The 18,182-nt window shown below is 36.7% G+C and overlaps 1 protein-coding gene across 1 annotated transcript in view; it reads right to left on the reverse strand.

Annotated features, from left to right (window-relative positions):
• LOC117415471 (plexin-A4) overlaps positions 1-18,182 on the reverse strand; it is a 224,419-nt gene that overhangs the window by 115,578 nt on the left and 90,659 nt on the right. The window contains exon 4 of the mRNA XM_034025896.3: positions 8,279-8,410. Coding sequence (XP_033881787.1) covers positions 8,279-8,410 — 132 coding nt within the window. The remainder of the gene's footprint in view (positions 1-8,278; positions 8,411-18,182) is intronic.

Genomic DNA, 18,182 nt, shown 5'->3' on the forward strand with positions numbered 1-18,182 from the left:
CTGGCGACTAGTTGCTATTTCTGTTGGGCTTACTGTATTGCCACTGACATTGGCAGATACCATTCAGAGGGTGTGTACTAGAACAGAGATTTTCTTTCATGAAGCAGAAAAAGGTTAAATACATAAAAGAAAACTGTATTCACCTATTTTTTAGGTTAAAGGGAATCTCCGATTCATTTTCTAAGATACAGATATACATACCTCTTACATGCCATAAAGAGATCTTCCTTGGGGGGGGGGGGGGGGAGCGCCCCTCCTGCCCCTGCGGTTCTGCCGCCTGTGACTAACCAAAGTAATCAATTATTTTTTTTATTTTTATCTTCTATAGGTTGAACGGCTTTTTAGTTATTTTATTAAGTTTGTCTCAAGTTACTTTCAGTTTCTTTTTTTTATTTAGATTTTTTTTTATACAATGAAGGTCATAAAAAACGAAACATTTTGTCAACCCCTGATCAAGCGGCCTCTGTAAATCACAAAACCTTTCTCCCTTTACTCAAAATAAATCAGACTGATCTGTTCTCTTGTCCAGTTTCCTTGGGGAATGGCTTTTGTCGTTTATTGTCTTGGATGTATAACTCAATTAGTTATTAGCTTCTTCACTGAAATGTAAATTCAGGTTTTTCGAAGGCAAATCAATAGTTAAGGTCATGTAGTCTGATGCCATAGAAAGAGCATTACAGAAAATAACAAGCAAAGGATCGTCAGCCCCACGCAGCCACAGAACATTAACCTTCTGAAGAGCATCACGTGCAAATATCTGTTTGAACTCATGGAATGTTGCCCTTTAAGTCATGTATTTATCTTGTTTTAATTATATTAGAAACAGGCAATATTCAATTAACTGACTAACCAAGTGTAGTAATCAATGGGCTGGGTGGCAGGACCCTACATCATGAGCCTCTATACAGTGACAGGTCATGAATTTACCCCAGGAGACTTTAAACTCTTCCTAAACCACACAACCCATATACGAGCCAGATTGCATGTCTGTAATTCCGTGGACAACTCATCTTCCCGAGCAGAAATAGGCTTAAGGAACTTGTAAGTACATTTTCAGACATTATACCTGCAAGCTACAATAGAAGTTCCCAGGTAAAATAAAATACAGATCTCCATATGGAACTGCATTTACCCATTTCTACACATTAAAACTGTTCACCTGCTACCCTGCACAATTGTTTGTTCCTATAAATAAAAACAAATGCATTGTGCCTCCTTGTATTCTATTTCCAAATGATCCACCTATTCTGAATATTAAGAAATATTGATCATAATAAAATGATACCGTGGGCATTTTGCCTAAAACAAATGCTTGTTACAGTTTTGTTGCAGGATTGTATTCTACATGTACATGACAGTCTAAACATCTCTAAACTACTTTAAATGAGGCTGTATGTTTTTGGTTCTGTACTGGTAATGGTCAAGAACAAGGTAGTCACCAGCTTGGAAAAGGTTGGAGATCACTGAAAAACAATCCCAACATCAGTGATGAATCAGTACCAAAAAGGGTATTTAAGGCAGCTTTAAGTATGGACCACCATTTATTGAAAGCAAATATGTTATCATTTGAGCATAATGGTCCGACGCAGAGGTAATTAGCTTTAGAGGGCATCGGCTGTGGAATAATGGGCGACCAAGTGTCCAGTTTTGGAATAGACAGTTCAGTTGAAATTATATTATAACTTAAGATGAAAATAAATACAAAGCGTAATGGATAGCTACAGAATGAGGATCAATGAACATATACATCTTAAGAGTTATTCAAAGGGTTAAAAAAAATCAGTGTTGTGGAAAGGCTCTAATACATACTACAGCTACCCAGAGAAGCAAACAGGCACACCTCACAGCACTGTCCTGATCAGTTCCCAGTACGATGTCATCTGAATGGCTTGCTGCAATCTCCTGTTTTTGAGCATGTGCAGACAAACAGTTGGAAATTCTAACAAAATTACAACTGTGCATAAACTGCAGGGGGACTTATTGAGCCAAAATTCATCCTCTTCCATTAATCTAGTCTGTTTCATGCAACCCGCTTTTGCAAAGCTTATAGAAATGGTTCAGCTTGTTTATGGGCCACGGGGGGCAGTAAGACAGAGGGCTGCCTGTTTTGAAGTGTTTGCCTGTTATGAGGAAAGGGTCTGGGAGCGTGTGCATTTAGTTGTCTGGAACAGCAGGGAAGCTGCAATCGAAACACAGCCATCATGTTCAGCTGTTCTTTTGGTTTTCTGGAAACTTCCTTCTGTCAATTTAAATGTATTTTGAACTTGGTTGTACCATCAACATTTAGGCCACTTGTTTTCTCATGTGCTGCTTGCAAGGAGGCAGGCTATAATATCCAAGCAATCACTCTGTCTGGATGTCCACCAGTCCAGTTCATACTGGAAAATATGCCATTTCTTTCATCAATTCACCTGGATTCATGGATGGCATAAGTTCAAATAACATTTGTTTTGGATTGTGGGACTGCACTTGTGATGTGCTGAAGGTAACACATAATACCATTATTTAGCTCTAAGCATATGAATATAAAACAATTAAGTCAATTATTGGTTAAATAGAATGATTTTAATTTGGAATGACTAAATTAATCATTGGTGTATTCATAGCGTTATTAGGACTACATCATCCTTCGTCAGGCAACTATCTTTTTTGTCTTTTTTTTTTTTAAATATGCTAAACACCGCCTGGCTAAAGCAAAACAATCCAGCTGCAATAAAGATAAGTGACTTTAAATCATTTTTTTCTATACAAGATAGAATAATATGAACATTCAATAAAAAAATCTGTTGCAATGAATTTATAATGAAAAATTATGCAACATTTCAGTATAACAGCATAATGCTCTGAGGTTTAATATATTGTTGATAACAAGGAAATGATGAACCACTTAAAACAAGTGTGAACATGTACACTTGTACACATGTGTATAATGACTCATATATACATGATGATGACATCATTAAATGGATGGAATGGCTGGAAATAAGATTCAATCCTATCCAACCACCTACACTATTCTACTGTAACATAAAGGGGTACACTCTAGCAAAGCTTAATATTTTATTAACATTTGATCAGTTCAGATATTCTCTGGTGAGCTCTATAAATTAATGGACATTTTAGAAAAAAAAAACACTTCATAACATAATGAATTTAAATGTTGACAGGACATTTGAGATACTTAGAAATAAAAACAACTGCCACAAAATGGTATCTCTTTCTACCAAGTTTCAGGTTGTTTTGTAAAAACATACTCAAGTTATTGCGGTACTGCTGTTGGTGGTAAAAGGCGATGGATGGCAGATGTACACCATGGTGATGACTACATGGACACTCACTGAAAAGCCATGAGAAACTGAATAAGCCGAGACAATGGCAACCCGAAGTGCACACTGATTTTTATCTGGAACCAGTATCTGTGTTCACTGGTGAGAAGATGCATCACAATCTGTCTGTAAGCTTTACATCATTTCACAGACGAACAGTTAGAAATGCTGTTAAACGGGGCTCCCGAGTGGCGCATCCAGTAAAGGCGCTCCATGTGGAGTGCAGGATGTGCTCTATAGTCTGGACGTCGCAAGTTCGAGTCCAGGCTATTCCTTTGCCGACCGAGGACAGGAGCTTCTAGGGGGCGGCGCTCAATTGGCCAAGCGCCGCCCCGGGGGGGGGGGGGGGGGGGGGTTAGGTCGGCCAGGGTGTCCTTGGCTCACCACGCACCAGCGACCCCTGTAGTCTAGCCAGGCGCCTGCGGGTTTGCCTGTAAGCTGCCTAGCTCTTGGGTGGCTGCATGGTGAGTCCGCAGTGTGAAAAAAAGCGGTCGGCTGACGGCACACACTTCGGAGGACAGTGTGTGTTCGTCTTCGCCCTCCCGAGTCAGCGCAGGGGTGGTAGCGGTGAGCTGAGCATAATAAAATAATTGGCCATTCCAAATTGGGAGAAAATAATAATAAATAATTGGCAACGACTACATTTTTTAATAATAATAATAATAAAAAGAAATGCTGTTAAACACAACATTTAAAAGACAGCTGCATTCTGGTTAAAAAAGTTATAAAGAGTAAAACTTGTAGTAAGATGGCCTGGCTTTATTTGTATACCATGAAACTATGCTAAATATTAAAAACCAATCATTTTACCTTTACTAACAATGTATTTGAATTTACAGTAATAACACAATTGTTACATTGCGGCTAGTAAGGAATTACATTTTAATACATCGATCAATTATACATGAATTCATTATGAACTATGACAGCGTTCTATATATAATTAACTAGTGGTTACTTCAGGTGAATAAAAAATGAATTAAATAATTTAGTAGGGAACTGTGTGTTGGTTAATAATTATGTTAAAACAATACATTGTCATCTGATGCTAATGCAAATCAAGCTATACAAACAGATACATAAGGCACATGACTGAACATTTCTCTTTTATACTTCCAAGCAAAAACACTACGGGATTACTATAACCTGAGTGTAACATGCACAGATTCTCCAAAAATGTGTAAAATAGTCTTATACTTTGAAAATTAGTGGTATAAGATAATATCCACACCTGAAAAAATTTGAATGTCTCCAAAAATGTGAACCCTGGACTGTAAATACCCTGTGGTCGAAATGCAAGCTTGTACTCAAGCTTTATAGGTAATAATTAAATATATAACGTAAAAAATAAAGCAAAAACAAAATGTGTTGAACTTGCTATTGTAGTCTTTTCTATTCTGGAGCAAAAATAAATAAATAAAAAAATGATGTCTCAGTAAAAGACTGTCATCCTATTCCCCGCTGAATGTTATTATCTAGTATTCACTGTCTGAGTACAAAATAAATGATCTGTGCAGAGATGAGGAAAATTACTATGCACGTTAAGAATACAAAAAAAAAAAACATATCTGCTGAGAGACTCCTCTGTGTTTTTATTAACTGCACCATATAAAGGAATTTATCAAGTGCTTTGTGTTGAAATATTATTCAAGACCCTATTGACATTAGCGTATGTGTTTAATGCTTATTATCTACACTGCAACATTTTTCATCAGGGATACTGAAACAGCTTGCATATGCCCTTGGGTTTTGTGACTGATTGAGTCAGGACAGGTCTTTAGTTTAATCAGAGGTACTAGAACTGGGAGACTGTCCTGAACCACTAAAATAGCAAGTAAACAATAACGTATTTTTGCTTAAGTACAAAATTCCCCAGTAGAAACAAGTCTTTGGGTATGTAGATTCTCACGTGTGAACAAATATAAGGCATAATATGTGCAGAAAACACACACTTCAAGATTACCATTGTTGCTTGTTTGCCTAAGAGGAACAGGTGGCCTGAAAATACAGGGAATAGAAATAAATGAGTCTATAGAAGTAGAAAGTGATATGACTCAGTATTCAAACATATGGTAGAAGCTTTAGCAATTCAATGAGTTTAAAGTATCTTATGTAAAAAAAAAAAAAAATGCCAGCACACTGTTTCATGGTAGCTCAGAATGGCATTTGAACACTAAATTGCTTATGAATAAGTCTTGCCCTATTTGAAATGCCGTCTCAAAATCTTTCTCCTAAATAAGACTTAATGCCACCAGACTGCTCAGCCGGAATAAGTGACCCTGAATTTCTACTAGACTATCCACAACACATCTCTAGTTTCTACACCGATGGACAACCAGACACTTGACAGGCATCTGATGGAAACCTGGCATTTCTAAGGTATTTGTTCTGGTTGCACGGTTTGCTACAATAAAGTGGAAATTGAGCATCACCACAGGTGACTTGGTTTATATTGCATTGGAAGTGACCAGAAAACATGGCAGAGAAGTACCCAGCTTGTCACTACAATGATAGGAGACAGCTGCTTAATGAGGTCCTGAATTACAGTGCTGCCAGGCTCAGAATATAATCACCAGTTTCCAAGTCTCCCCTTGAGGAACTAAAGATTCTTTAGATAGCAAGTGGGGGCCTTGGCAAGGAGACGGTTAGAGGGGAGACTCAAATGCAACCACCGAGACCAGGAAATAATTCAGAACATTATTCCCTAAGATACTTACAGTATTGCGTAGTAGGTGATAATGCTCCAGGTGGAAATGTTTTGGCCCATAATTCCTAAGTGCACATCACAGAAACCATCCTCAAGCATTACAGCAAGAGCTTGAAGAGCAGGGCGCTTAATTCACTTTTGTAAATTATCAAGTTTAAATTTAGAAACCCGAAAACATAAAAAACATTCCTGATGATGATTAACTGTGTTAATACTACTACACAGGGCCCAGCACACTCCATTGGGGTAGGGCTAGGGTTTTACTATCTTATGATTTTAGCAACATAAATAACACTCCTGTTAATTAAACTTGATTCATAGGGAGAAAATATTTTTGATGTAAAAGACAATTTAGCACCATTGTAATTAAACTGTGTACAATTACTGCAACCAATGGGGGGGGGGGGGCAACATTAATTTGAATAAATTAACACATACAGTATAAAGGGGGAATGGGAATTTAAAAACAGAACTACCTTTAACACTGGTTAAACTTGTGCTTGTAATGCCTGGTGGCTGCTCAAAAAGTCATTTGGGCCGAATCCAAAACCGAATCCTGGATTTGTTGCATCCCTACTTGGAAATACACAATATTTTGATTAAAATGCTGTTTTATTTTGACGCCGACATTGTAATAAGCAGCCTTACATTGCACCCTAGTATACAGCAGGTACGTTTAGACGTCAGAGGATCAATGACTTTCAAAATGTTGCACATTGGTTCTCTGTTCACAAACACATTATCACCGGATTCTGTTGGCCAATCAAAGTCTGATTATTGAGGCAATTGCTGGGCATAGTAACTAGCTTGATCAAAAAATTAATTTAAATACTTACATGAAAATACAATATTTTGAGTGGGTGAGGAATAGGGAGAAAATGTAAATCAGTTTATGAATATTCAAATGAAAATGAATGTTTCGAAGTATACAAAAAGCCAAATAGCAGAAGTGAGACAGAGAAGGTGGAGGATACATTGTGTTGTAAATACTGCTGCATTGAGGTGCATGTTCGTGCTGACAGAATAAACGAACATACTAAAAGTAAGCGACACGTTAAACTAAAACAAGAAAAGTGAACTGAGAAACAAGCAATTAAATTCTGCGGCTTTTACACATGCTTTAATAAATGACTGTGTTAACAAGTTTGTCTGTGCTGTGCTTTGCTGGACAGCCGCTGTTTATTGCAGAGATGTGTGTATTGGTGACTTCATGCGACAGTACTGTCCATCAGCTAAAACACTGCCTAAACGCAACAATCTTAATCGTAAATATTTGACAGAAAATTATGATGCTTTAGTTGGTAAGCTTATGGAATGCATTGATAGAATTGTCCAGTGTGATTTTTGACGCGTCTCCTGATGGCTTGGACTGTCTAGTTCTGTCAATTCTTTTCTTTTTATGATTTCAATGTGATTAAACCTGGCTTGTTTTGTGCTGATGTCATGTTCATGCCTTCTGTAGATATGATTTCCGTCAGCACAGAGATTGCCCAAACGTTCACAAAGTACCATCTAACTTGGGAAAATGTGGCCTCGACTTGCACAGATTCTACCAGATCACACATGCCAGGGACATTAAACTTAATCAGAAACCAGAAGCTGCTACGTATCATATTACACATGTAAAGTGTGTATACCAAGATTTTTTTTTTTTCCTGATTTGTACCGACGTTTCAATTTAAAACTATTTTTTACCGATTTTAACCCTATTTTAATATTTGTAAAAAACTTTTAAAAATTCCCAGGATTTTTTTAAGTTAAAAACCAAAATATGTGGAGCGCTAAATATGACATACAATGTCATCCAATCTATTTCCAATATATAATTATCTGTTGTCTCACCCCAAGTCCCTCAGTGTTAGGGCTCAGCAACACATTTAACTTCCTGTCCCCTTAATCTGGGCTGTGTCCAATTAACAGCTTTCAAATCTAAGGGCAACTATGGTAGTCACTGATAGTTGGTAGGTACATAAACAAATCTGTGATAGAGTAATCTCTTCCCGGCATGGCAATGCACATACATTTTCAGAAGCAAATTAATGCCACTTCTTATTTCCCATTACTGTGGGCTTATGCTCCAAATTATTATATATATATATTTTTTAGAACAAAACCCCACTGCTTCTGCAATTCAAGTGAGTGATTTAGCCCACTCTAATGGCCGGGTTACTTACAGTACATCCATCAGAGCCACCAAAAAAACGAAATCACTCGTATGATGATCACTAACTAGCAAATGACTCACCTGCTTTTCAGACATGATATACAGGTACTGCTGATCGGATGAAAAGGCCATATCTCGCAAAATTGGACCATTTTCCACCACTTGAACGGTCTCGTACTGCAGGGTACCCTGGGAAGGCCCATCAACTCTGATCTGAAACAAAACAAAGAGGTTATTAGAACTAAAATTAGATAGCCAATTATTCAAGTGCGTATAGCAGGTTCCATAGGGCTAAGGGAGAGAGAGTGTACCAATTTAAATCAGTGAGGTTGGAAAATGTTTGACCCCTCTAGACCCCCGCAGACATCTAACAATATCAAGCCTATTTCCAATTTGATTATTATTGGCTGCTACAGACTGCCTTTCATTACCAGGACAGTCTCAGATAAAAGCCTGTAATGTGAACACAAAGCCAATAAAGCAAACATCTGTTTTAGATTCATTTTTATGTTCTCATGTTGCACCTTACTGAAGTAGCCTCTGGGCTTGATGCCCTAATGGGCCATTCAAGCTCTGTTCAGAAACGAGATGCCTGCTCTGAAACCCAGGCTCCCTTTACCAGGTGCATTGCCATCATGTCCTCACTGATTCATGTTGTTTGTAGCAAGATCGGGCATAAACTGTGTCACAATTCAGGTGAAAAAAAAAAAAGAATACTTTAGCAGTCATAAATGTTCAGTGTCTTTGATGACCAGTTAGTTTCAGGGTTCACTCTACTTTTCATCTTTGTCTTGAGGAAAACCAAGACTACAGCATAAAGGGCTGTATTTAACAGTCAACGTCAGTTTTGAAAATAAGTTGAATGTTGACTCTTGTATTTCCTTGACTTTTTAATGTAGTATAGCACCAAAGCTCAGAAAACATATGCACAGCACAATTATTTAAAAAATAAATGTCATATACCGTAGGAACAAAACCTATACATCCTGTAATTTTTTTTTTGACCTTGTTTATTGTCTTGTTTTTCACTGCTACTTAACCATGGCTAGGGTCTCCAAACTACCCTTTTACATTAGCATTTGGATGTCTTAACTGTTGGAAGCACAGGCTTAATTAAAATGCATTTCTTTCATTAAGGCCAGCATTATTATTTTGGTGAAAGTCATACTGATCCAGGCTTTCCTGGTTTTTGAGACAATCTAATTATTACACATAACAAGCTGTTCTTGAAGGAAATTTCTCCTCTAAAACACCTCAAGGAAGGAGTTAGCATTACAGTGCTGGTCATCTGAATCTTTGAGCAAAAAACAAACAAACAAATAACTTTACAAAGCAAAAAGGAGGAAAGCCAATTGTTGCACAGACTTGGCCTCATTCAACATGTATCCTCCCAGATCAGATAAGTAATATGTTGCAACATGTCATATACATTTAGCAGTATCTGGATCAGTAACATTAGATTAATAATATGGAACTATTCAGGCTTTGTGAATTGAATTCTAAACCTTCCTAAGCAGGCAAAATCTAAAACAAATTACACATGAAACCACATAACATAACTTGTCTCAACATTATTGGATAATTGCCTGATAAGGACTTTCATTTTAACGCTGTTGGCTAGAGATATTTATTTACAGGTTTGATGTACATTATAATATCATAAAAACAATCTTTATACAGAAAAAAGTGCTGGTTTAGCAACTACTAATAATATTAGTGCATAATTATATGTTCTTACGAATAAAAAAAAGATGTTTGTTACTGCTTGTGTAAAAATGACTATTAAAATGCCTTTTTAATGCTGCTTTTGAACAATAGTTGTTAATCCTTAAATCACTAATTTCAAATCAGGACCTCTATTGGCTTTAAATGAATGAAGGACCTTCTAACCATTCCCCAGTAGAGGGAGTGCATCACTGTTGTGATACGCAATATGATGCATAATAATCTTGGAGATGTCATAGCTGAAGACATCAGATTTGTTTCTTGAAAAGGTGTGAATAAGGATTATTTTCTTTAGCAAATACATATCTTGAAGTCAATAAATATGAAACGGTGTTCAATAAAATAAAAAAAAAGACTGCAGATGTTCTAGAGTGGAACTTGACTGACTGTTGTATAAGTTGTTCTGCAGTACTTAAGTCAGTCAAGTCTGCTCCCAGTTCACATCCAATCCACCTAGTGGTAAAATTAGGAAACAGCAAAACCTCTACATCCATGCTTTTGTTAGGAGAGATAGAGGGAGCAAAGACACATGGTAATATTAAACAATCGCATTGAGTTTGGTAGAAGAGACTAGTGTCATTATTATTGTTACTTAAGAAAATAATAATTGGTTTAGAAATGAGTTCAATATCTCAAAGGTTACTGCACTGCCCAAGGTTGCTCCTGGTAGCAGCAGCCTGTTTGCTTGAGAATAATCCCTCCCTGCAGTGAGACACTTATGATGCAACTTGCTAAATGATCTTCCTTAAGCATGTTCTGTTTTCACATTGTATAAGAAACGAAGCTTGTTCATCCTGGCATAAAAAAACAAGCTGGATTTACTGTACTTCAGTGGCCTGAGCATTAAGACTATCTTAACATCCCTACAGTACAATGTGTTATTGCATTTTAAAGCCTAAGAGTTTAAGGATAAACTGTCCCATGTATTAAAAATAATCACGCTGTTAAAATGAACTGTTTTTTTATTCATACGAACAGGTAATATAATGTTGTTGACTTTCAACCAGTACAACTAAGGACTTCAGTATTACATGTCATTTACTTTGTTATATATATGAAATTACATTGGTGCTTAAACTTTTAATGCTATAGGCACTGTAATTGCTTGTTGCTTATGTCACAGAGACCAGAAGGTGTGAAAGCAGCTGTGCATCAAAGGCTCTTTTTGGTGAATCTACGTTTGTTATCAAATAATAATTTTTAGTTTATGCAGAATGTACTGGTATTATTTTTTTTTTTAAATCCCTTGTCATGTGCCATATCCTGAATAGCCTGAATGTAATGATCACACCAGCTTTGTATGGATTTTCTCCTGCTAAGCAGGTGGATCCGTGGAGTATACAGTTGCATACAGTATGGACACTGGGTTTAAAAGAAAACCCTTTACATTAAAATGATATTAAAACTCATCCTTTATAATCTATTGTATTTTGCAACAAAATCCTTTCAATCTTCAAATCCAAACCCTTCTTGGTATAGCTTTATATACAAAGTTTAAAATAGCAAAAGTACAGACTCCTGTTCAACAAGTAAATCGAAGGACAATGCATACAGTGTACAGTGCGGGTTAGTCAGAATATTGACACCCTCCAATAATTTCAATAATATTCCTCCTGTATAGCAAAGCTGAATGCTAATGTTGAATTTTGATCCAATGTTTTAACCCAGGGGTAGAAATGGTCTATGTCCCAGACTATCTCCAGTTAAAAACCCAATGGAGCACTACTGGATTGAGTAGAAAAGGGTGCTCAAAAGGACAGCCTTCTACTGAGCAGTTACCCCCCCCCCCCCAGAGGGGCACTGCTTCCAACTTATTATATTCAGTGACACAGATAACAGGATTTAATTGAACCATAGTGATTTTGTGAGAATAAAGGCTCAGCGTCCTACACTGCGCCTAGTCATATTTAACTGCCGCGTGTCTTCCTGCATTATTAGTTTTTATCACCTCACCCATGCCACTAAAGGACTGTTAAACAGATTAAGCAAGTACTTAAGCCAAACCTTGATCATAAAAGACCCAAGCGGCAAGAACAGTACAGTGTATACCTAACCAGTGTCTCTTAGCTGATGTAGACCCTGAGCAGAGAAACCCAGGAGGTGCTCAGCAGATTGTTCTAATGTCTGAAAAGAAAAATGAAATACAGTACAATGTGTTGCAGAAAATCGGTACACCTAAAAGGCCAAAAGCAATAACCATCTATACGAGCTAGTAATCAGATCCACAGGGATAATGAAATATAACACAACAGATGCAATACTTTATTACTTTTTAATATACATTCCTCTCATCATGAATATAATGCAAGGCAGTGGGTGCATTTATTGACACACATTTATGCTGTTAAGAGACAAATGACACTGCCTAATAATGTTAAGGTCTAATTATGAATGACCCATGTTGCAGTACTCCATTGATTTTGGATAAGCCATGTAGCTATATTGATTAAAATGCAACGCATTTTACCTGTGTCATACATTTGCCCAAGTTAAGTGAGAAGTATTCACTTGTAATTGTATTAGCAAATGTACTATGTTCAGTAGACTAAAATATTTATATTAATTAATAACATAGTTGTTATATTACTACAGAGTTAGTTAATACATTTCTGGCAACAGGTAGATACATTCCCACTCTTAAGCATGCAGGCACCACAAATAAAATGCTTTGGAAAACTGAAGCAGGTAACAAGTATCTACCGGCCAGATTTTCTTTTCTTATGCCGTTATAAGAAACAAAAATTACAAAACAGAGTCAAATTAGACAAACTTTTTCATCCAACGCCTGTATTCAAAACCATCTTCAATTCAACTTGACTGGAATATTTAAATAGGACAATTCATTCTGATGGACTGATACTGAATACTAATACTTTCTGATTTCACAGTTCTGTTACCCATCATAGGATGCCAAGAAAGCCTGTCTATTTCTTTTGAAACATGCTCATTGAGGTTGACCTAACAGGTTCTGAAAAGATATAAACCCCATGCTTAATGATTTCTTAAGAGACAGGGGCCAGAAGACATTCTAAGTGACTGACATCAGTACTGACAGGGCAGTTAGTCATGCCACATTGGAAATTTAATTTTAGAAAAAGCTGCACAAAACATCTCATTTGGAACAGGTGAAATCTTAATGTTTCAACTGCCTATTTGCCTTGCATGACAAAATGGCATGCGGCACCAACCACAATAAATATATCTGTCGGAAAACAACTCATGCTTTTTCTAACATAATGGCAAAGCACTGCATTATTTTTGCCTAAAGAGTGAATTTGATGATGATAAAAGTTTGGAGAAGATGGACAGACAGTTCATATGGGTCCATATTGCTTTAATAAAAGAAGCAACTGACTGTGTAGGTATTACTAGAGGTAATATTAAGCCAATAGAATCAACAGCAGCAGACTATTATACACATCAAGAAACACAGGCAAGCACAAATGCATTAAAATACAGTAATTCAAACCTAATAGTCCTTTTAAAATTCAAGCTAATACAGTTACTGTAAAAAAATAAATAAATAAAAAATGGCTGCTGTAATACCTGTGTGCGATCCATTACACACAAAAAATGCATTAGTCCCTTAGTTATGACACATCACTTGTAAAACAGGCCATAGGCCCTCTCAAGCATATCCCAGAAAAGCCCAGTCATGTGAATCTATTTGATTTCTCCACTGAGAAACTCTGAAAATATTCAAAACATGGGAGACACATGGGGCTAGCCCTAATGGCTTGACCATTTTACCCGTATCACCCAAAAGTAAGAGGGCAGGGGAGCAGACAAGTATCGCAGAGCAAGGAAGAGACAGGATACAGACAGTGTTATCTAACCCAAAGGTAATGCAATTCAACTCCTTCAAGAGCAAGCCACTGGGACCCCCAAGCAAAGATGACCCGTTTAGAACGTAATATGTGATAGAAATCATCCACTGGGAACTCACAGCCCTGGTAATCTAGGTTTATCCTAAAGCAAAAAAGGTCTTCTCTCCAATATTGCTTCAAATAAAAGGGAACTCCAGAAGACTAATCTGAATGCTCTCCCGACCTCCACTCCGTCAAAAAACACCTAAGTAGTGAGAAACTAAAAGGTCAGTGATCTGTTATTTCCTCTGGGTATTATCTAAATACCAGAGGATGCCAGGGCTCTGCAGGGCTGACTGGATTAATGCAGTTGCCTCAATACACTGCCTATTTTGCCACAGAGGCTCTGGTTTAAATTTGCAAACAGAAGCCATTTCCTTTGATACTAGCAATGTGGGGTTTTTTTTGTTTTGTTTTTTAATCTTCTTCCGGTATTATGGTGTGCCCGCCTACATGCCCGCCTACCTGGTGTGCTCCACACTCTTGCAGTGTGGAGTAGTGGTTTGGGCTCTGGACTCTTGACCGGAGAGTTGTGGGTTCAATCCCCAGTGGGGGACACTGCTGTTGTACCCTTGAGCAAGGTACTTTACTTAAGATTGCTCCAGTAAAAACCCAACTGTATAAATGGGTAATTGTATGTAAAATAATGTGATATAATGTATAATATGATATCTTGTAACAATTGTAAGTTGCCCTGGCTAAGGGCGTCTGCTAAGAAATAAATAATAATAATAATAATAATAATAATAATAATAATAATAATAATAATACATAGGTTTGAGGCTGGGCTCAAGGGTGCCTTACCGTCTTGTGTTGTCATTTTCTTTCTTTTCTATTCTGGCACAGCCTTAAGGTTATGTAATGTTCTTCCTGTTGCTCATGGGTCTCTGTGAAGCATCACATGGTTATCGGAATACTTTTTGTTTTGTTCTCTTGTAAATATTGATCTAATATAGCATTGTATATTGATCCATGTTTTATCTTTATGGGTTGTCCTTTTATTCCTTTTATATTTGTGTGTGTGAGACATGTACATACCTGTGAGTTAGAAGAGAAAAAAAATACACTGACTGCTCAGTTTTCAACTCATACTGGAAACTTCTCAGTTTTAAAAAAAGTCACCAGGATGGGATGACAAACAGAAAATGAAATCCAAAGTGAATCTAAACAGCAGAAGAATGTCCAAGTTAAGATAACTGTGATATTTTATACCTAGACCAAGTTGCTCTTTAATAATCCAATAATAAAAGAAGGGCTGGTTAGCCAATTACCTTCTAGTGTTTTTTAACAGCAATTTACCACAACACAGGAATGATAACAATGCTATAGTCACTTAGTGAAATAATGACGAACATAGCAGCTTTGGATATTGTATTGCTTATGCAGAAAAATGCAATGCCAAATTGGAAATCCATGACTGACGTTATCACTGTTTTTTTTATCTATGTATTTCTGGGTGATTTATGACTTTAATTATCTTCTGAAATTCAATTATATTCGCTTTTAGAAACACAGTGTTGGATTTCACTGGTTACCCTGACAGGACATCACAACAGAGCTTCCCTCTAGCCATGAGACCAAAAAACCTCCTTAGCCTTATGTATATACCCCAATGCCACCTGCTGGACATTTGAAACATAACAATTAATTGAAATAAATAACTATAAATGTCAGATATCAGACATGGTTTCTGTTACCGTATGTGGATTATTGGAGGCAGTGCATTCGGTAACAAATCACCTAATTTAGTCCTTATATTAACGAGTCAGATGTGTCTGGGACTGTGTTGAACACAGCTCCGCTGGTCGCTGACCAAGGTCCTGAAAACTCTTCCAGTTGTCCACTTTATTTGCACTTGCTTCATACTCTGCTGAGGCTGACCAGAAGGATACTAAACACAAGAGTATGAGTCAGATGCTCTAGACCCTCATCACAAGTTGAACACTGATGATAAAAGTGTTGGGCAAACCTGTTTATTCAATTGACTAACTATTAAGCATCTGTCATTCCTGGTTTACATATCCAGTGTGATTTTGTTTTTCATTATACATGGGGAGTCCAGAGAGTCATTTATTTCATTATTCAAGTTTAACATTGACTACACATTTGTCAACAGGTATCAGCTTCTATTCTTTTTATATTATTTGATTTTAATACTAAAAATGCTTGGCACAGTAGTAATGCTGTACAATATAATTCCATGTCAATGCATACTATACTACTACTGCATTTGTCTGAACAGTGCTCTGTATTTGATTCAGAAAAAAAAATATTTACGGTGGCTTTAAGAACTAAATAATGCATTTGGTGCTTGTGTCTGGAGGGACTCTGCGTATGATGCAGACAGATTTAGTTTCAGCACTGCCATCCAAACACACCGCTGTGCTAGAGAACAGTTTTTGCAATAATACTATCAAGTCAGTATAATGTTTCCTCTCAGCGCCTTGTGATTGGAAATTCATACTAACAGGGACATGCATGTGGACAGCAGATTGGAGATGACATGAATCTGCATGTACAATGAGAAACTTAATCCAATCAATTTCAATTTGACAGGGGAGTGACAAGGGGATGGAAATTATTAAATCTGTCAGCAGGAATAAATGAAGGAATGTAATGTGGAAACCTAGATGGACAATAAGGCAGTTAAATGGCATGACATGGAGTAAATATCAGCAGCAATACTAGAGGCACTGAACATAAAAGTCAAATGACTCTCTGTTATAAATTAGGAATGCAGAATTTCCAGGCCCCAATACATATGTCAATTCTAAAAGATGGGCAGAAACAACATGGACAGCATTGAGCACACTGGAATCAATTTAAGTGTAACTTTCTAAAATCAGCATCTTTTCACATTGCCATGGGTTCTTACACTTTGCATGGTAATTATGTTTGCTGAAAATATCTTTTTAAAAACAGGGTGTCAGGATTAAGAAAAAAAACTAGAATGAGTTTTCATGTATGGAAAGATACATACATGTACATTAATAATTTGAATACCAGACTGTTCCCATTCCCAAACAATCCAGTAAAGTATATCACAATGTGGCATTAAGCAGTCTATATAACATTAACAAAAGAAGTTGTACATTCTTCTTGTGTCTCCATCTGGCTTTAGATTTGAGGCCAGCTGTCAAAGCACAAGTAAATGGGCCATGCCAATCTTTTGCCAAGCAGTTGTTTTTTGCATTGTTATGTGTTAGATTGACCAATGGGGGCTGCAGACAAAGAGATTTTGACAAAAAAAGGTTACAGGCATGAAAGGTCAAAAGTTCAGTTACACAAACAGCATTGGCCACTATACTAGACCCAGATATCAAATGTACACATCGATCGACGTCTGCTTACTGAAGTGTCGTCGGCATCCATAATTAGAGCAGTTACTTTCACCACTGATAGTTTTAGGAGCTCAGGTTTCTGTTTACAAATTCCTCTCGTTATGTGGACTGTATCATCAGAGCAAGATTCAATAAATCTCAATTCAATAAAAGCCAGGCAACTGGGACTACAGTGGATTACTACAAATTACTACAAGCTTTAGGCAGTCCATATTCTGTGTCCCTGACCATAAAATTAGAAAAAATGAACCAGAAAAAAACTAAAAAGTTCAAGTTCATGTTTTACTTCTTTATTGCAGTAGGTACAAATCAAAATTCACATGTCGGCTAAACTTTCTTTTTTTTCTTGGCCCATGGCAAAATATTTTTTATATATTGGCAATTATTCAGTTTTAAGTAAAATTATTATTGGTCAGCATTATCAGTCAGTTGTGAAATATAAGCTGCAGGGTGTACCTTCCTTGTGAAGTTTTATGGAGAGTGGAAGATCCCATACAAGTAATAGCGTATACTGTATAATAATCTAGGGCTTTATCCATATTTTACATGTACATAGAGTAAACATAGTTTGCAGTGATCTACTTTTTCATGATACCAGTTGAAAAAGCACTAATGTTATATTTAGAAGTAGCACACATGTTAATAAAATACACAATTTTCAAGTTATTGTTCATTCAGGCTTGGGACACCTAAATTGTCATAACTGTTAAAACCACCTCAGAAAACTTCCAACAGAAAAATACGCCAATGTTGCAAACTTCACTTTAAAGAAAGTACATGCTAAATTGTTTAGGGATTTAAAAAAGTATTTTTGGAATACAAAAAACAAAATCCGCCTTGTTAATCTCAAACATGTACAGATTTTGTGCTTGGTTGTGTGTAAAGGCATCAGGTAAAAAATGTCATTTTAATAATTTAAAAGCAATAACATATATGAGAATTTGAATGTGTTTAGAACGATAATCACAATGATCAAGCTGCACAAGTTAGAAGTCTGAAATAAAAACAATACAACAGTAAAGTGGCTTATCACAAATTCAAGTGTGAATAAGA

This window comes from Acipenser ruthenus, chromosome 7, assembly GCF_902713425.1.
Source record: "Acipenser ruthenus chromosome 7, fAciRut3.2 maternal haplotype, whole genome shotgun sequence".
In the NCBI taxonomy this organism is placed as follows: domain Eukaryota; kingdom Metazoa; phylum Chordata; class Actinopteri; order Acipenseriformes; family Acipenseridae; genus Acipenser; species Acipenser ruthenus.